The sequence below is a fragment of the Oncorhynchus nerka genome, linkage group LG15 (assembly GCF_034236695.1).
Source record: "Oncorhynchus nerka isolate Pitt River linkage group LG15, Oner_Uvic_2.0, whole genome shotgun sequence".
NCBI lineage: Eukaryota > Metazoa > Chordata > Actinopteri > Salmoniformes > Salmonidae > Oncorhynchus > Oncorhynchus nerka.
In genome coordinates this window covers 74,132,560-74,154,417 of record NC_088410.1, presented here as the reverse complement: position 1 = coordinate 74,154,417, position 21,858 = coordinate 74,132,560, and the positions used below count along the sequence as shown (strand labels likewise).

General features: G+C 41.4%; 1 protein-coding gene across 1 annotated transcript in view; it reads left to right on the top strand.

The window, feature by feature from the left end:
* The first annotated feature begins 695 nt into the window (after positions 1–695).
* The window catches only part of LOC115142337 (membrane-associated guanylate kinase, WW and PDZ domain-containing protein 3-like), a 182,316-nt gene continuing 161,153 nt past the window's right edge, over positions 696–21,858 (top strand). The window contains exon 1 of the mRNA XM_065001892.1: positions 696–1,707. Within this exon, the coding sequence (XP_064857964.1) occupies positions 1,401–1,707 (307 nt within the window). The 5' untranslated portion in view covers positions 696–1,400. The remainder of the gene's footprint in view (positions 1,708–21,858) is intronic.

Genomic DNA, 21,858 nt, shown 5'->3' with positions numbered 1-21,858 from the left:
ATATGGTCTGATTAAACTATTTACTTTATAACAATATATTTTATTGAATGTGCCTTACCTTTCCACTTCTGCTGGGTTGAAGTGATATATATATAATAGTCAGAGGGTGGCACTGTGGAGGCAGGGAATAATACACACTAGGATTATAAGCCATTTGTGTCCAAAATTGTATGAATTTTAACAGCAACTGTGTAGCCCGTATTTAGTTCCCTATTATCCATTACAGGATTCAACCTCCACCCAAATCATTCTGCCGTGCAATAAGTGTAGGCCCTGTCTGTATTGAGAGCAAGAATGCAAAATGTATTTAGATTTTTTGCTAAAACTTAAGGATGTATAAAGGGGTTATACGTAGTTTATACAAACTAAGTTATTAGTTTATAACACTGATTTATTTGTGCAGTTTTTTGTCTGATTGTTTTGCTGATATATGCCATCTTATGTGTTGGCAAAACATTTATACAGTTATACACCACTTTACCGTTGCGTCATCTAGCCTACTATTATACAAGACTGCTAAAGTGACCCACTATAATGTGTATGCAATAATTTTTAGTGTTCATTCTGCTACTATACACCGAGGGATGGAGCCCGTGTAAAAGGTTGTTGATTTGAGCGGAGCGCAATGACATCTGCATAAATGGGCGTTCCGGGATTCGCGCATTTTGCTTGGCGCTGCCACTGTGCCAGGTGTGTTTAACCTGTGGCCAGGGATGCAGTCGCGCTTGTCATCATCAAAATGTGTGGGATGCGAACTACGACCTAGAACGAGAATAAATTACCATTAAGTGAATGCTGTGATAACGACACCAGCAGTTTTCTGTCACAGGTATAAAGGCACTCTCGTTGACGCACTAAATATACGGCTTCCGATGTCCCAAATCTCCGAGAAGATTTGTCTCTCACGCAGTCTATGGTGAGGTGAGTGGATACCTTGTTTTGACAACTTCCATCCAAAGGTTTAGGAGAATAAGAAGAACCAACCTATGATAAGGTGATGGGGAGGCTGAAACACATTGATGCATTTATGCAGGCACTGTATTGCTGTCTTATTTACTGTTTTACGCACAAAGACCATTGGGAGTTTTGCAATATTACGGACGTATTTTCAGTGGAATAGCCAGCTCATGTAGCCCGAATAGTGAATTTTATTGGAAGTCATGCTACTCCAGCATTACTGTGGTTTCTTGGACAATAGAACATGTATTTACACATTACCCGGGAAAAAAGTGAATTCTCAATTATAACAGAGAAATTAAACTCCGACCAGATCCAGTGAATAACTCAATATCAGAAATCTCTGTTCGCCCATATTTTCTCCTGCATTAGTGCTTGTGAAACAAAGCAAATCAAAAGATACCCTTTCAGATCAGTGACGAACCACATCAAAAATATACAGTATGTCCAGAACGCTGAAAAAGAAGAAACATTGGTCCAGCAAGGTGCAGGAGTGTGCTGTGTCATGGGGAAGCCTCGGAGAATTCGGCAATGTGGTGGAGGTGCTGGGGGGTGCTGAACACGGAGAGTTCCCTTACCTGGGCCAGATGAAGTTGGATGTGATGTTGTGCCACGTCGGTACAATGCCCTATTTCGGTGACGTTTTGTTGGAGATCAACGGAACACCGGTCAGTGGACTTACAAACCGCGACACGCATGCTGTCATTCGCCACTTTCGGGAGCCCATTCGTTTGAAGACCGTCAAACCAGGTGCGTCCTCTTTTTTACTTAAAGTATTTGATATACAAAAGTGGCCTCACTACATTAGCCTACATATGCTCTATGCCAGAGTAGTCAACCAACTAACATTACCAGTTGAATAATTGTGTGTAATTATTTTTTATAAGTAAGTACATATTTTATGGTGGTATTTACCATTTATTATATCACTTTATTTTTTTGTCTCGGATAACAAAATGGCATACTTGCGGTGTCCGGTAATTATACCGGTTGTTCTAGCTATAATTCAATGTGAAATGTCGTGCCCTTTTATTATTCCTACATATTTCTTCTAGTGATTACACTGTCATACAGAGGAGGCAGTGTCCATCCCTTACTGGGGCTCGTCACATGCCATTTGGCTTTGAGCGTTGGTCAAGTCTGCTTTATGATATTGATAAATGCCAATGCCTCTTACATTGCTGGTTGTGATGTGAGTGGCATGGCAAGTAATTTACCCCCACTGTACAGACATGGACCCCTACCTGTAGCAAGACTCCTTTTATTGAAGCAATAACAAAGTGGCCACCCGGCCTGTGTGTTGGTAAAAAGCTGAGGGATGTGCCTGGAGAATCAAATCAAATCAAAGTTTATTTGTCACGTGCGCTGAATACAACAGGTGTAGACCTTACAGTGAAATGCTTACTTACAGGCTCTAACCAATAGTGCAACAAAGGTATTAGGTGAACAATAGGTAGGTAAAGAAATAAAACAACAGTAAATGTAACTACTGTCAAATTCATAGACAGAGCTATGGATGCAAGGACTGAAAATCCATGATATCAACATTATAGTTTTAACTGTGTTTTGAGGCTATACAGGTTTGTTTATATTTGCTTACAGTCATTGATGTAAACAAGCTTTTATTTTGGGTTCAGAGCCCTATACTATGAATCAGGTTTGAGAGGACTTAGCTAGGTAACTTTGGTCAAATCTGGGTTCAACTCGAGACAACCTGTACCACAAAAGTGGCTCACCTTTTAGCCAGGTACATTTCTATGGCAATTTCTCTTACCTTCAGAACTAACCTGCTGCAGGAATACGACTGAGGAATACGACTGTTTAATTATTTTATGAATCCAATGTTTTTTGTGTGTAGTATATATTTTTATAATACATTATACATTTAGTTAAAGACAGGATTTACTCTCCAAACTGTACATTTTTTGCCTGATTTTGTATTTAGAAATTTGCTAAAGGCTGGCTGACAGCTGCAACCAACCATAGACCTATAATCAATAGATGGCAGTTCCCATTCAGTTCAAGCCTGGCAGCCATTGCTATCGTACGCATGAGTTGTTTAAAGGTGCATTGCAGAAATCGCTCCTCCATTTCCTGGTTGCAAAAATTCGAATACTTTGCCTAATTTCAGTTTGTGACAAAACAGGCAGTCATTTTACCATCTAAACCACTGTGGAATATATTTTCCATAACCACATTTTCAAAAACATGTTCAGCTGTTTGAAGCTGTTGTATGAAAACAAAAGTAGAAGACACAAAAAATAAACTTAAAAATGTGAAGCATAGAAATGGTGCACATAGAACACATCTACCACTTCTTAGACTTGCTTTCAATGAGAGTGACAGATCTATAACTCACATTTCCTATGTGAATTTGGTCAGGTCACCCAAAAAGTTACATATTGTAGATTTAACAGTCAAATTGCCAGGGTTAGAGGTTCCAAAACCCTTCTATGGATTATACATGACCAAAAGTATGTTGCCACCTGCTCATCGAACATCTCATTCCAAAATCATGGGCATTCATATGAAATTGGTCCCACTTTCCTGCTATAACAGCCTCCACTCTTCTAGGAAGGCTTTCCACTAATGTTGGAGCATTGCTGCCGGGACTTACTTACATTCAGCCATGAGCATTTCTGAAGTCTGGCACTGGTGTTGGGTGATTAGGCCTGGCTCGCAGTCGGCTTTCCTATTCATCCCAAAGCCCATAGTCTGAACCATGAAACACAGCCCCAGACCATTATTCCTCTTCCACCAAGCTTTACAGTTGGCACAACACCATTATGTGAGCTTGTGTTGACTACCACTTCGCGGCTTAGCCGTTGTTGCTCCTAGACGTTTCCACTTCACAATTGCAGCACTTGCAGCTCTAGCTGGGCAGAAATTTGACAAACTGACTTGTTGGAAAGGTGACATCCTATGATGTGCCACGTTGAAAGTCACTGGGCTCTTCAGTCAGGCCATTCTACTGCCAATGTTTGTCTTTGATTGCATGGCTGTGTGCTTGATGTTTAAACACCCGTCAGCTGTGGGTGTGGCTGAAATATCCACTAATTTGAAGGGGTGGCCACATACTTTTGCATAAATAGTGTATGTCTATGGCTAGAACATATCAAGCTGTTCCACAGACGAAGCAATAGGAGTTGGAAAAATGTGATTGTGCATTGATAAGCACACCAAAGACTGCAGTAATGATAAGTAATAAAATAAAGACTACACTTATAAAAGCCTATTTCACACCATAGCCTGCTGAATTTGCAAGATAACTTATTTGATTTTGGCACAACTGAAAATGTGGCACTGATTCGCTCATGGATTACTGGTACCATCATTTACGTGGCTGCTACTCTTTATCATAAATTATATCCTTACCACTATACATAGCTACCTCTATCATTTACTCAAACTGATGTTTCAGCATTGTCTCTGAAGAGTTAGGTATTCAACTAGTCATGTGCGACATGCACTCGCAGTTACAAGCCTCCAAGAGTCTGCGGCAGGCCAACAAGTGGTATCCACCGTCGTAGTACGGATGAAGCCTGATGTTACGCACGCCTCTATGAAGAGGGAACGCAACACCCTGCTATACAACTAAACTCTCTGTGAAGCGAAAAGGTATGGACTGTAGGTGCGAGTAAGAATGACAACAGGCAGAATGTGGTACCGTTTACAAGGACTTTATTCCTTTACACGGTAATATGGGGAAAAGGGGCTGGACGGAACCAAAGCAAAGAAAGTAAATCTCAAAGCCCCCCCCCCTCTCCCATCTTACCTGCCTACCCACTACTTACCTAATTTAGCACCACCTGGTGCCCTAACCAAAATACAGGGGGTGGTCCGCCCAGGTCTTACCTAGTGTGCCTAGACAGCGAATATGCTACGGGTATATGTATTCCCGCGGGCCTCTTGCCTAAGCACTCCCTAGGTGCCTTCCCCTTCCCCCCTGGGAACAAATGAAACAGAATATTAAACAATTTCACAAACAAACTAAGAAACAAAGGACATCAAATAAGCTCTATCTGAGCAACAAACTCACAAAACAGCAATGAACTCCCAGCCAAATCAACCTCTATCAAAAATATCTCTGCAATGACCTCCCAGTAAATCTCTCTACAAAAAGATCTCCCTCCTGACCAGAACACTGGCTTTTATATAGCGTCAGAAGGAATGGGTAATTGGAGACAGCTGTGTCTTGACGAGGGGGCGGGGTCAGCTCTCCAATTAGCCCTGGAGTCGACCAATCAGCTGCTTGAGGGATTTCAGGAAGCCATTTCCTGAAATAAACACATGCAAATACACAAACTACAACACATAAACTGGGGAACGTAACACCTGACATGGAATGAGAAGCTAACTGAAGCTGGCTAACTTTATTAAAGCCGGAGTAGATCTAGCTTGCTTCGTAGTGTACTACTTCGATGGGGTAGGGTATATAATTAATTGGGAAGTCCAAAAATGGATATAGCAGCTATGGATTCCAGCTTTAAGGGCTATATGCCGGTTTAATCCATTCCTATCTTATGGGCCTAATAGATCCCGGATTTCTGCAGTCTGTATGAACTCTACAGGCTTCCGATGTCAGCCAGGCTGGATGGTTGGCTGGCTGTTTATCTGGTATAGGGGAAGGGGTGCTGTGTATTTGAATTGAAATACTTAAACAACAACTGAGACTGTGCAAAAGGTTGCATCAGCAGCGTCTGATTCTTTGGCCTCCAGGCCAGTAGCACTGAACATCAGCTGTGTGTGGGAGAGTGAGAGTTTGTGTGTGTCCTCCAATGCATGCCCCCAGAGCTCCTCACACCACACACTATGCCCCACTTACCAAGGTTGATAAATAAAGGGCATGGTAGAGAGAAGGAATCAGCTCAGCCTTTGGCTCGAGGTTCAACTCCCACACTATGCTGTTTTTGTTCTTAAGTTGGTAGTGATGGCAATATTCCTCATCACCTTCTACTTTCATCATCATCACCAGCAGCAACAACGGCCTGAGCTAACTTTATTATTCCGTGAATGTCTATATGACGGGTGACAGTGAGGGCTTATACTGTCTTGCAGAGACTCCTCCTTAGCAATGTTTGCTGCTACAATGGTCAAATCTCACATAGAAACGCCTGTAACGAACAGCTTTTTGTATGATCAGTATTTGATTCTATGCTGTAATAGTTTGTGTGTGTGTCTTTGCGCACGTGGATGAACACACGTGTGTGCACAGTGTTTCCTGTGCGGTAAGCTCATGTTTAATTCACACCTTTTGTATAATTGAGGCAGCAGGTGTTTCTGTCTCCATGCTGATGGGGACGGTGCGGTACGTAGTGGCGATGGGCCAGGAAGATAAGCTGTGATATAGTGCTAATGGCTGGCGGGAGAGGGGAGAGCAGAGTGTGAGGGGATGAAGCTGACAGAGCTTGGTCCACCAGATGTTCTACTGCTGCTGTTGCCAGGTCCTCTGCTCTCTTTCCCCTGGACCATGGAGCTGGTGGACTTCCTGTATCTGCTGACAGCTGAAAGGAAGAGCTAGGAGGAGGAGTTGGGAGTGTAGTATAACCGCAGTATTAATCACTTTGTGGGAATTAGGCTGTTTGAGAAGTTTTAAATCTTAAGGCATAGCTGTGCTGGAAAGCGTCGGTGGATCAAATCAAATTGTATTTGTTACATGCGCCGAATACAACAGGTGTAGACCTTACAGTGAAATGCTTACGTACAAGCCCTTAACCAACAATGCAGTTTTAAGAAAAATACCTAAAAAAAATAAGAAAATAAAGTAACAAATAATTAAAGAGCAACAGTAAAATTCACAATAGCGAGGCTATATACAGGGGGTACCGGTACAGAGTCGATGTGCAGGGGCACCGGTTAGTTGAGGTAATATATACATGTAGGTAGCGTTATTAAAGTGACTATGCACAGATATTAACAGAGTAGCAGCAGTGTTAAAAAGGGGGGAGGGCAATGCAAATAGTCTGGATAGCCAGCTGTATAACTTTTTGAGGATCTGAGGACTCATGCCAAATTTTTTCAATCTTCTGAGGTGGAATAGGTTTTGTTCACAATCATCTCCTTAGTCTTGATCACATTGAGGGAGAGGTTGTTGTCCTGGCACCACACTACCAGGTCTCTGACCACCTCCCTATATGCTGTCTCGTCGTTGTTGGTGATCAGGCCTACTGTTGTCATCTGCAAATTTGATGATGGTGGCACATAGAGCCAAAGGCAAGAACCTGTGGCACGTGTGCATTTTATTCAATAGAGAATGTGATTAAACTGGGGAATGCTTTTATTAAAAGCTACAGAAATATGCATGTATCATGAAACTTTTGCTTTAATAAATGTATGTTTCTGCAGGTTCCACCTAGGGATTAGAATTCATGATGGAAATGTTGAGAGATGGTGAGTGTACTACACTGCATTACCTCCTCTGTTCAGTGTTGCTGCATATCACCAACATATAATCACTGCAGAAAATATACAATTTACTCCTATAAAATAACTATTTTATAGTCTTTCAGTCCCTAATCACACCTATAGGTGTCATGCCCTGATGAACACATTCATTCAATTTCAAAGCCTTTGTGCCCAAATGAGACACCATGGCCCTGGCTATTGACTTAATGCAATAGTGTATTTTTTAGGGGTCTCAGATGTGACCAACCACATCTCTGTAATGGTATGCATGCTGTATTTGTCTACAGTGGGTCCCTCTAATGAGTGGACTGAAGGCAGTGGAGCAGCCTGGCTCTCACACACACCACCATATTTCACATTACCTGCTGATTACAGCAATGTGGGTGGATCCTGTTCTCCACCTTGTAATGGTATCCGATGGAGAGGTTGGGCGTGGGTTAATCACGTTAATGGATAACTCCATATCTATCTGGAAAGTGGCTCTAGAGTCTTGATAAAGCAGGACCTGTCATTGGAATGAGATTCGTGTTGGTCGTTTGCCTAGAAAAATGGAGAGGAACACAAGCTGAGAGGCCCTCTGGTCAGGCACACATCTGGCTTCTGCTTTAGCTGGGGCGTTCCACCAACTTGGTGCCTTAGCATTCTGTCATAAAGAGCACATGTTCAACTTCACAAAAAAACACATTTTCCCATCTCAAGAATTAAAAAATAAATACAGTGCCAGTCAAAAGTTTGAACATACCTAGTAATTCAAGAGTTTTTCTTTATTTGTACTATTTTCTACTTTTTATAATAATAGTGAAGACATCAAAACTATGGAATAACACATATGGAATCATGTAGTAACCAAAAAAGTGTTAAACAAATCAAAATATATTTTAGATTTTTCAAAGTAGCCACCCTTTGCTTTGATTACAACTTTGCACACTCTTGGCATTCTCTCAACCAACTTCACCTGGAATGCTTTTCCAACAATCTTGAAAGAGTTCCCACATATTCTGAGCACTCGTTGGCCCCATTTCCTTCACTCTGTGGTCCAACTCATCCCAAACCATCTTAATTGGCTTGAGGTCGGGTGATTGTGGAGGCCAGGATATCTGATGCAACACTCCATCGCCCTCCTTCTTGGTCAAATAGCCCTTACACAGCCTGGAGGTGTGTTTGGTCATTATCCTGTTGAAAAACAAATGATAGTCCCACTAAGCGCAAACCAGGTGGGATGGTGTATCACTGCAGAATGCTGTGGTAGGCATGCTGGTTAAGTGTGCCTTGAATTCTAAATAAATCACTGACAGTGTCACCCACAAAGCACCATCACACCACCTCCATGCTTCACGGTGGGAACCACAAATGCGGAGGTCATCTGTTCACCTACTCTGCGTCTCACAAAGCCACAGTGGTTAGATCCAAAAATCTCAAATTTGGACTCATCAGACCAAAGGACAGATTTCCACCGGTCTAATGTCCATTGCTCAAGTTTCTTGGCCCAAGCAAGTCTCTTCTTATTATTGGTGTCCTTTAGAAGTGGTTTCTTTGCAGCAATTTGACAATGAAGGCCTGATTCACGCAGTCTCCTCTGAAAAGTTGATGTTGAGATGTGTCTGTTACTTGAACTCTGTGAAGCATTTATTTGGGCTGCAATTTCCGAGGCTGGTAACTCTAATGAACATATTGTCTGCAGTAGAGGTAACTCTGGGTTTTCCTTTCCTGTGGCAGTCCTCATGAGATTCAGTTTCACCATAGCGCTTGGTGGTTTTTGCAACTGCACTTGAAGAAACTTTCAAAGTTCTTGAACTGTTCCGTATTGACTGACCTTCATGTCTTAAAGTAATGCGCAGGGGCACCGGTTAGTTGATCGGCTCCAACACATTAAGAAGGAAAGAAATTCCACAAATTAACTTTTAACAAGGCACACCTGTTAATTGAAATGCATTCCAGGTGACTACCTCATGAAGCTTGTTGAGAGAATGCCAAGAGTGTGCAAAGCTTTCAAGGTTTAACACTTTGTTTTGGTTACTACATGATTCCATATGTGTTATTTTATAGTTTTGATTTCTTCACTATTATTCTACAATGTAGAAAATGGTAAAAATCAAGAAAAACACTTGAATGAGTAGGTTTGTCCAAACTTTTAACTTGTACTGTATATACATGTACTTATAGTAAGTGTTGACCGTAACAACAGAGTTGGCGATTTCATCTTAAATCATCCCTAAATCCCCTTGTGACAGGGAGTGGCAATTGAATGCAAGCTTCAGAAAAAAAATACTACCTCTCGATCTTTGGGTAACAGGGTTAAATGTGTTTTGCTCGACCTGTTGAGAAAATGGCGCAAAATAATAATAAAAAAGCAATAGTTTCACCATTTTAAAACAAGAGTTCAGTTCACGTAACAGGGTTGACCTTAAAATGAGGGACAGATGTTAATGAATCACTAATCACATGAAAGAAATAATGATCTTCAGAAATGACTGTCAAAGCAACAAAATAACTAGGGCTTTGCAATGGTTGTGAAACTTTGAGATTTTATTTAATTAAGTGGGTTGAAATCTTCCTAGAAGTTACACTGAAGTGTGGCACTTTAGCAAGCCTTTATTCATTTAAAAAAGCAGCTTTATTGAATTCTCCATGTAGTTAATATTAAAGGGCACTTCATTTAATAATAGAGGCTTTTCAAATGCAAATATTGGTTCACAATTTCTATCTAGAATATCGAAGGCACTCTTTTTGTAGAACGACCCAGCTGGAGAGAGCGTGTTGAGCTGAGCTAGCCACTCCCAAACTATGCCACCGCTGCTGAGATCCTATTGATCTCACTTGCAATGAGAACTCTGACATCATAGAGGTAGAGAGCTTAGTGGGCTAGATATGTACATCAGTCAACGTGATGTGAAAAGCATATTGAGGTCCTGCAGGCCTAGTACAGTTATATGCATCTTCATCAAGCTTCACACATCTGATAGAGCTTGTCTTGTGATTAGTGTTGCAAAGGGAGTGTATATTACTGGAAACTTTTGAAGTTTACCAGTAAACTACCAGCATTTTGGTAACTTTCAAGGTATTTTGGGACTTTTCTAAAATTACATTAGTGGCCTTCTTGGGTACTTCAGATTATCACAGGTGTCTATAATATCTGGTGCTCTGTGTGGCCTTAACACATTTAAAATATAAAATCATTAAATAACATTTTAAAACACAAAAAAGAATGACAAAGCTGTAAAACATTATCCTAAATATAAACCATCAACTTTGTGAATACCATTGGTGTTTAAATACATTCAATTATATATGAATAAATGTTTTAAGTTATTCTAGTATAAATTGCCAAAGTTACCTTAGATTGCCATAGATTACCTGTTTTAATGACCAAAATTACATAAGAACTTTTGGTAAATTACCCGTAGCTCTGCAACCCTAGCTGTGTTCCTAGCAGCAGGCGCTGATGATGATTACAATGGGTCCCAGTATGTGGATCTAATCTTCTACAAATAGCATGTTTGAAGCACTTTGTCACATCGTTATTCAGAGACTACTACCAGCAGGCCACTAACACTGTAATCACCAACATCCGTGCCACAGAGGGACATCAGGAACTAAGAAGGTTGCTGCTGCTGCCGCAATGCTAGAGCATGACAATAAGTTGTGCAAGTGTTTCTCCATGCCTGAAGTGTCCCAATCTGATCAAACTTTCCTCATGAATTACTATCTCTTTATTTATCTTTCTTTATTTCTCTCGCACACAGTCACTCTCTCTCTCTCACACACACACACACACACACACACACACACACACACACACACACACACACACACACACACACACACACACACACACACACACACACACACACACACACTTGCCCCCCCCCCCCCCCCCCATCCTATTTGCTTTATTCTTGGAGAATAAACTGCACACCAGCAACCAGTTGTTCAGGAAAAGTTTTGGTTGCTATCTGAACGAGGGGAAGGCGAAGTAATGATCACTGAATGTGTGGGCAATGTTCTTCCCCAGAAGCATGACAGTCTTCTGTAGTCTACTTCAATCACCAAGGACACCCATTCACACAAAATACATTTCTTTAAACATCCTGCTCACTTCCTGTTTTTACTTCTTTTACCATCTGCGATCAGAGCCTTAGGCTGCCGCTAGGCACTCACTATTGGCTTACCTCACACAGCTAGCCTACATCCCCGTCCTTCCCAGAACACCCCCCTCTCATCAGACATAATCTAAACATCTCAGTTTACAACACAACCCAGTCTCGCATGCAATGGTCTGTGTATGTCATGGCGGGGAAGAGTAAGACGGTACAATAAAAACAAACAAGCGTGAAGTCTATTCCAACCCTACTCTTAGTGCTCAATAATTCATTTAGGAGAGGCAGCTACTCTGTAGACTCTCCCCTGTGTGTGTGTGTGGTGCGTACTGGTGGTATTACAGTACATTGTGGTCCCTAGTGCTGTCTAATTAGTCCCACCATAATCAAATTGGTGTTGCTCTCACTCTCCAGCATCGCCTTGGAATAGAAAACATGGGGAAAAGGAGGCTTATAGTCTGTGAGGATAGGGTGACGGCTGAAGCTTCTACTTTACGATTGGATGATGGCTGGAGCTTCTACGTTAGGATTGGGTGATGGCTGAAGCTTCTACGTTAGGATTGGATGATGGCTGGAGCTCCTGAGAGGGATTGGCTTATAGTTATAGCTTCTGTGTGAAGATTTGACGGTGACTGATGGCTTGATCCACAGTGTGTGTAGATTTACTGGAGCTGCTCCTATATGGTACTGGTTGTATTCTTAATCACTGAAATAGAACGAAGGAAGATTTTACAATATTACAGGCACAATGCAGCCTCCATAGAGGCATAATTTGTTCATCTTTATTTGATGTAAGATTTCATTGGTTATGGATTGGCTGATGGCATAATTGGCCTGTCAAGCATCCTGTCAGCAGCCATGTGCAAGGATATATAGTAAGGCGCTGGGGCTGCTGGGATATCACAGTCCTCCAGTGCCTGGGGAATCACATGTACAGTGCCTTGCGAAAGTATTCGGCCCCCTTGAACTTTGCGACCTTTTGCCACATTTCAGGCTTCAAACATAAATATATAAAACTGTATTTTTTTGTGATGAATCAACAACAAGTGGGACACAATCATGAAGTGGAACGACATTTATTGGATATTTCAAACTTTTTTAACAAATCAAAAACTGAAAAATTGGGCGTGCAAAATTATTCAGCCCCCTTAAGTTAATACTTTGTAGCGCCACCTTTTGCTGCGATTACAGCTGTAAGTCACTTGGGGTATGTCTCTATCAGTTTTGCACATCGAGAGACTGCCATTTTTTTCCCATTCCTCCTTGCAAAACACCTCGAGCTCAGTGAGGTTGGATGGAGAGCATTTGTTAACAGCAGTTTTCAGTTCTTTCCACAGATTCTCGATGGATTCAGGTCTGGACTTTGACTTGGCCATTCTAACACCTGGATATGTTTATTTTTTAACCATTCCATTGTAGATTTTGCTTTATGTTTTGGATCATTGTCTTGTTGGAAGACAAATCTCCGTCCCAGTCTCAGGTCTTTTGCAGACTCCATCAGGTTTTCTTCCAGAATGGTCCTGTATTTGGCTCCATCCATCTTCCCATCAATTTTAACCATCTTCCCTGTCCCTGCAGAAGAAAAGCAGGCCCAAACCATGATGCTGCCACCACCATGTTTGACAGTGGGGATGGTGTGTTCAGGGTGATGAGCTGTGTTGCTTTTACGCCAAACATAACGTTTTGCATTGTTGCCAAAAAGTTCAATTTTGGTTTCATCTGACCAGAGCATCCTTCTTCCACATGTTTGGTGTGTCTCCCAGGTGGCTTGTGGCAAACTTTAAACGACACTTTTTATGGATATCTTTAAGAAATGGCTTTCTTCTTGCCACTCTTCCATAAAGGCCAGATTTGTGCAATATACGACTGATTGTTGTCCTATGGACAGAGTCTCCCACCTCAGCTGTAGATCTCTGCAGTTCATCCAGAGTGATCATGGGCCTCTTGGCTGCATCTCTGATCAGTCTTCTCCTTGTATGAGCTGAAAGTTTAGAGGGACGGCCAGGTATTGGTAGATTTGCAGTGGTCTGATACTCCTTCCATTTCAATATTATCGCTTGCACAGTGCTCCTTGGGATGTTTAAAGCTTGGGAAATCTTTTTGTATCCAAATCCGGCTTTAAACTTCTTCACAACAGTATCTCGGACCTGCCTGGTGTGTTCCTTGTTCTTCATGATGCTCTCTGCGCTTTTAACGGACCTCTGAGACTATCACAGTGCATGTGCATTTATACGGAGACTTGATTACACACAGGTGGATTGCATTTATCATCATTAGTCATTTAGGTCAACATTGGATCATTCAGAGATCCTCACTGAACTTCTGGAGAGAATTTGCTGCACTGAAAGTAAAGGGGCTGAATAATTTTGCACGCCCAATTTTTCAGTTTTTGATTTGTTAAAAAAGTTTGAAATATCCAATAAATGTCGTTCCACTTCATGATTGTGTCCCACTTGTTGTTGATTCTTCACAAAAAAATACAGTTTTATATCTTTATGTTTGAAGCCTGAAATGTGGCAAAAGGTCGCAAAGTTCAAGGGGGCCGAATCCTTTCGCAAGGCACTGTAACAGTGATGACATTCATAGGTCACAATGTCACTGTTTTAATGAGCAATGAGAGAGAGGATGGAGGAGGAGGGGGGGGGCACAGATGAATAGGATATACCAACAACATAATCTCACAAATCCCTGCTCTATTAGATGAAGACATTATGGGAAATTGCATGATCACCCTATGCAATGAAATCCCTCCCAGTGAGAGCACCTTCTCTTTGTATTGTTCTGGTTCACATTGTCACATGAACTAACAATGTTTGATAGTGTGAGTACATTTTGTCTGATTTCAGACCAAGAGTCCTGTGTCTGTTTGCCCTCTGACTCTCTCTATGCGATGGCTCACTCTCTCCCTCAATCTCAATTTTTTTGGGAAGGTCCGCTCTCTGCTTCTCTTTCTCTCTGTCTTTCTCAGTCAGCATAGATGACATAGCTAATAGCTGCTGTATTTTCCATTTGGATTGATTCTACATGTCACGGACTGTGATGTATAACCACACTGCTTTGTCCTGCAGCAGTGCATCTGGTTCTAATGGAATAATTGACTGAAATATCACCATCATTCATCCTGTATTTTAGAATAAACATAACATAATAAAGTGTAGTCACCAGGGTTGGTCCTTATCGGGTTGGGTTGAGTGATGGGTCTGCGTCACTGGTTTTGAGTGATTCCTCACGAAACAGGACTAAAGAATACCATTATTTGGGGGATCTTCACAAAATATTATCCATAGAATGGTCCATTGGAGGAAGGATTGTTCACATACAGTATATTTGACATTTGTTGAAAAATATTAACATGAATATTGAAAGATCATCATTTTTGATTTGGCTAGTTTTTCAATATATTGTTGAACATAATATACTCCTGAAATAATATCAAAGTTCCAGTTCCAGAGTGGGATCTCTGCACCTTGTTGAGTTATGATCCAATTTGTAAGCATTACCAACAGACTGAATGTGAAAATTGATTCAAAATGGTTGCCCGCTACTGGTGATTTGCAGGATGTGAAATGATAGAAGTTAAAGGAGCGCTGTGATCGGTTACATTGCCTACTATGCCAATTTCTCTGTATTAAATGGTGCAGAACTTTAAAACTAGCAGAGATCGCACTCTGTAACTTTGATATATCCATAAAGTATATTATGTTCTACTAATATATATAAACATTTGCCAAATCAAACATGACATTTTTTCAATACTCATGTTAATATTTTTCAATATTCATAAATTGATGTAAACGATTATAATATTGAAATAAAAGTACTACTCATATTATAGGCAAACAGTAAAGCTAAATATGACACACATTTTTGCTTTGTAGCACCTACAGATGAACTATTGTGGAGTCTTATAGGAGGCCCGGGTATGTCCAAAAATGTCATATGCCAAGTTTGATTAATTATTTCTCAATTATAATTTTAGATACAAATTGCGATGTCAACTATCATTCTTCCAAAGGACCATTCTATGGATAAAAATGTTTGGGCACCTCTCTGACTGTTTCTCTACAGTCACTGACTCATGAAGGACATTTTCTTTTTTCAACAATGAGCTCCAGCCGCTTTAGGAACAACTGTAATTGATTCTCCCCTTAAGCATGGGCCAGAGATGTGAGATGTCACTATAGCCACTACTGACTAACTACCCAGACCAGAGTGTCACTTTTAATCCAGCAGCATTTATTATTATGTCCCCTCCCCATTGGTGTTCATCCACTGGAAGATGAACTCAGGCCACCTTTAAATCGCTCCAAGGTAATGGCCTGGACATTACTGTGCTCTTTTAAAGGAACATAGCCACCAGCTTAGTTTATTGACTTTGGCCAATTGATAGGCCGTTATAAACATCAGCCATGGAGAGATTTCTTGTGTGTGTGTGTGTGAAGCTTGTGATGGGAAACCTGCCAGTGATACAGCTCAGTGTGGTGATGATGATGTTGATGATAGGAGGGGGCCAGGGAGGGAGATGGCTCTCTCAGGGTTAGTGTCAGGGCAGTGTTAATGTGTGTGTGTATCCAGGCAGGCAGTACACACATTGGGGAGAGTTGCATTGCAACTAGCGTTAGCACAATGAGTACTTAGCACCTCTCAATAGAGTGCCGGACATAATTTGCAAACTGATTCTACATGTAGAAACCAGAGAAAATGCCAGGCATCAGACACCTACAGTCAGCAAGCGAACGAAGAGCGAACAAATGGCAGATGAACGGTAGGTTGTCGTCCAGAGCGATGTGTTTTCTCTATTACTGGCCGCGTGTTGATGAATGCCAATGAGACCATACAGGGCCAAGGCAGCGGCAGAGCCTCAGACTGACTGAAGAGTCCTTTACAGGATGACATGGGCTCCCAGAGCCTCACATCCAGGAGCACTGGGCTTTTCTCTTACTCCCATAATCAACAACATTCTGCTGTCCTCATGCCTCTCTTCAAAGGACAGTGTTGGATACTCCAGCTCGATTCGTTCTCTGTACTTTGGGCTTTTCACAGTATACTTTAGACCGGTGTTACTCACAATGTTTTTGTAAGGGGGCCACTTTGGGTTGAGACAATCATTCAGAGGGCCGCACAGATGTTTAATTTGTTGTACATTTTCTTCCAATATTATCAATTATCATTTGAGTGCAATAGAGCACATGCAATTGATTTGATGTACAGCACATCACAAATATATACATACACACATCAAATAGGCTACATCAAATGTATAAAACTCATATTAAGGGTTACCTTAGAAGTTTGATGAGTGAAAGTGTCCCTTCTGCTCCTTGACTGAATTCATTCTAAATGTATAGTCTTCTGTTGCTATCCTTGTCAGGCAATCCAGGTGTGCATTGGTCAGTCTGTTTCTCTGTTTTTGTTTTACAATGTTCATTGTTAAAAATGTTGCTTCACATGAATAAGTGCTGACAAAAAATGTCTCCTTTTGCACACACTGTTTCAGAAGTGGATACTCTGTCTGACACAAGGCTCCAGAAATGTGTAAAACCTGATCTTAGTTCACCTGTGTAATTTGCCTGCAGCTCCACTATCTCACTCTCTATTCCAGTACGGTCAGGACAGAGGGCTGTGATGACTTGTGTCAGAGATGACACTGGCACATGAGAGGTTCTCAATGAAGTTTAAAAACTCCTTGTACTCGGCCTCCAGGGTGGCGCAGTGGTCTAGGGCTGTGCCACCAGAGACCGGGAGGTCCGTGGGGCGACGCACAATTGGCCTAGCGTCGCTCGGGTTAGGGAGGGTTTGGCCGGTAGGGATATCCTTGTCTCATCGCGCACCAGCGACTCCTGTGGCGGGCCGGGCGCAGTGCGCGCTAGGTCGCCAGGTGTACGGTGTTTCCTCTGACACATTGGTGCGGCTGGCTTCCGGGTTGGATGCGTGCTGTGTTAAGAACCATCTGAAAGTGCGGCTTGGTTGGGTTGTGTTTCGGAGGACGCATGGCTTTCGACCTTCGTCTCTCCCGAGCCCGCACAGGAGTTTTAGCGATGAGACAAGATAGTAACTACACTGTTATTCTTTCACAAACTAATACCATGAGATTGGAGAGAAAAGGGGATAAAATAAACATTTAAAAAACTCCTTGAATTTTGACTCCAACTTCAACTCTTCCAACACACACACACACACACATGCACAAATGAACAAACTGTCTGTCAGGTATGAACAGTGTGGTGATTTTATTTTGAAATGCAAAATGTGACCACACGCAGCATTTTGCTCAGAGTTTTATTTGCCCCTTGGAGCTGGAGATTCACCGTGTTCAGGTGGCAGGTGATGTCAGTTAAAAGCTTTAATATCCACTGTGGATCATCCAGCTCTGGCTCCTCAATGTCTTTGCTTGCAACAAATTCATGAATCTGAGGAAGGAGAGAAATCTTTTCAAAATTCTGCCACGAGACAGCCATCTCACCTCATTGTGAAATATCAAGTCACAGTATTCTGTCTGGTATTCTTCCAGCAACTGTCGGAATTGCCGGTGATTCAGTGCCCTCACAATAATAATGTTGACCACGCGCATGACTTGCTGCATCACTTTCTGTCACAGTCTTTGAGTTTAGCCACAAGTGCTTCTTGATGAATGATATAATTAAACGTAGCAAATGTGGGAATAATCTCTCTTTCTCATCAGGCCTATGAGTCCCTTCCCTTGCATGTTTGGGGCGCTGTCAGTGCACACAGATGCCAGATTTGACCAGTCAATATTGTTATCAGCAACAATTTGAGGGAAGCAGACCCAAACATATAATTGGGCAGTGTCATTTACATCATCAAGTGCAATACTAAAATACTAACACCACGGATATGTCAGTAATCAGTTGCTTACCGATGTCCTCACCGATGTCTTGTTTTGGTCGAGTCTGAGAGTTGCAGTCCCTTAAGACCTCTTACCTCTTAAGGATCGGACCCTTTTTAAAAATGTTTTGCCTAAAATTGACATGCCGAAATCTAACTGCCTGTAGCTCAGGACCTGAAGCAGGGATATGCATATTCTTGATATTATTGGAAAGGAAACACCTTAGAAGTTTGTGGAAATGTGAATTTAATATAGGAGAAAAGAACACATTGGATCTGGTAAAAGATAATACAAAGAAAAAACATGCATATTTTTTATTTATTTTTTGTTCCATCTTTGAAATGCAAGAGAAATGCCATAATGTATATTTCCAGCTTAGGTGCAATTTAGATTTTGGCCATTAGTAGGCAGCAGTGTATGTGCAAGGTTTTAGACTGATCCAATTATCCATTGTTTCTGTTCAAAAAGACTGGCCAAATATGCCTAATTGGTTTATTAATACATTTTCAAGTTCATAACTGTGCACTCTCCTCAAAAAATAGCATGGTATTATTTCATCAACTAATAGCTACTGTAAATTGGACAGTGCAGTTAGATTAACAAGAATTTAAGCTTTTTGCCCATATCAGATATGTCTAATTCCTGGGAAATATTCTTATTACTTAAAACGTCATGCTAATCACATTAGCGCACCTTAGCTCAACCGTCCCATGGGGGGACACCGATCCCGTAGAGGTTAATTTGCTTTAAAATAGCTTCCTTGTTTGTCAAATACTGTTTTTTGATTTCACAATCTCCGCATCTGCGAATGCCTTCATGTTTCTCTCAAGTATCCAAGCAATCTCATATGTTGCCTCTGTTGTTTTCTCTTCAACCATGCTAGATCTGTCCATCATTTGTTGTCCTTTTGAGTTGCACTATTTTGTTGTTTCTGAGGTTGCTTTGTGGCGGATATTTATTCTTCAAAGTGGGCATGGTGTGACTGCTCTAAATTTGCTTGTTTAATTAAAACAATTGACTGCCTCCTGGCAAATAAGACAAAGTGAGCTAGTCCCATCATGCAGTACAAAAAAATAGTTGTCTGTTAATTTCTCTTGGAACTTTCTGTGTCCTTCTTGAATCGACCGTATCCTTCTCTTAGCTACGTTAGCCGACTACATTTCCCCGCTGCCATCTTCCTGATATTCCTGGTGCTCCGGTAGTTGTTCGTTCATAGCTGTCACGTTGTTCTCCAGCTCTTCCCCCTCAATTTCATTGTCAATAGATTTTATTTAATTTTTTACAATAACTCGAACCATGTCGACCAGACTGCAAAATTAGCTAGTAGCAAACTGATATGTGCTCCTGAGTGGTACAGTGGTCTAAGACACTGCATCTCAGTGCAAGAGGTGTCACTGCAGTACCTGGTATGAATCCAGGCTGCATCGCATCAGGCTGTGATTGGGAGTCCCATAGGGCGGCGCACAATTGGCCCAGTGTCGTTTGGTCGGGGTAGGACGTCGTTGTAAATAAGAATTTGTTATTATCTGACCTGCCTAGTTAAAAAAAAAAAAAATGTGTCAGTAGCTGAGCAGTTGCTTTCTATTTCGGCCTTTCTGTTCAACAGCTGTGCTATTCTGCCATCCAAGGAACAATAGATATATTCAATGAAGTGATTCACACCTGCATTAAACACATTGAATTTAAATTGTGTCATTGTCATGTATTATGATGGAAAATCACCACGAACCACAAATTAAGGGCTCAGCCTGAGGGCCACGCAATGAGTACCACTGCTTTAGACTGAGCAACCCATAGGCAGGGCAAAGCAAAATCATGATTGTCCCTATTTTAGAGTAATGCGTAATGGAGTTTAACAGGTTCCAGATAGGAGTAGTCCAATCATAGTCTGGGTCCACAAATATTTAGTATTACCTTTTATTTAACCAGGTCAGTACAGGTACATCAAAGCTGGGACCGAGACACAGAAGCTATTTTTCAATCTCAAGGCCATCAGACTGTTAAACAGCCATCACTAACACAGCGGGGCTGCTGCCTACATAGACTTAAAATCATTGGCCACTTTAATAAATGGATCACTAGCCACTATAAAAATGGCACTTTAATCATGTTTCCATATCTTGCATTGCTCATCTCGTATGTGTATACTGTAATTTATACCATCTATTGCATCTTGCCTATGCCACTCTGACGTTGCTCATCCATATATTTACTGTATATGTATATATTCTTATTCCATTCCTTTAATTAGATGTGTGCGTATTAGGTCTTTGTTGTGAAATTATTAGATTAGTTATTAGATATTGCTACACTGTCGGAACTAGAAGCACAAGCATTTCACTACACTTGTAATAACATCTGCTAAACATTTGTATGTGAACAATAACATTTGATTTGATGTTAATCTGCCACATATGCTTGTAACCTATGTTGAGCAGTTCAGCTACATGCAGTAGCACCAAAGTGGAGCCAACTCTGGCTGTGATCTGTCTATAAACAGGTTCGCATAGGGGTACTGACTAGAGGTTGAAGAGATGAGACGAGCTTGGTTTTATAGCATTTTTTTATTGTGTAATGCATAGTGATATGCAGTAAGCAACCCATAAATGTGTTAACGTTGACCCACCAGCCCTCCTCTCTCTGCCATAAAACATCTCACGCCATGTCAGGTTGTGATCTTCTTGAGAGAATGATTATATGAATATTCATAAGTGACGCTGCCCCTGGCAAAGTGTGTTCTGAGCTGAGAAAAGAGGGGATTTAGATCTGACCTGTTTGACAGGCCCAGTGGATGTGTTTGTGCATGTCTCTCTCAACAGGGGGTTGTGCACAGTAGTTGCATTGTGCAGGTGGTGCAGCATTATGGTCTCCACAGGCTCATTACAGATAATGATTTTTTGTTTTGACATGGTTTATTTATTTATTTGAATTTTAACTAGGCAAGTCAGTTAAGAACAAATTCCTATTTATAATGACTGCGTAGGAACAGTGGGTTAACTGCCTTGTTCAGGGGCAGAACAAGATTTTTACCTCCTCAGCTCTGGGATTCGATCTAGCAACCTTTCAGTTACTGGCCCAACACTAACCACTAGGCTACCTGCCGCCTCTGCGCCGTTCATTAGCCTGGCTGTCCTCTAGCAACGGTCATTGAAATGCAACAGTTGGACAATGGACGAAGGTTCTCCAACCTTCTTGATTTTCTATAATCCATCAGATATTGACTGAATTATTATAGCACATTATACAACGGGTGGGTCTAATCCTGGATGCTGATTGGTTAAAACCGCATTCCAGCTGGTGTCTATTCCACAAGTTACCACCAGCTAAAGCTATTACGTTAAAATGCCTAGGTAGTTGATGAGGTAGTTGGGTGGCCTATTTACAGATGGGCTATGTACAGGTGCAATGATCTATCTGTAAGCTGCTCTGACAGCTGATGCTTAAAGTTAGTGAGGGAGATATGCGTTTCCAGCTTCAGTGATGTTTGCAAATCGTTCCAGTCATTGGCAGCAGAGAACTGGATGGAAAGGCGGCCAAAGCAGGAATTGGCTT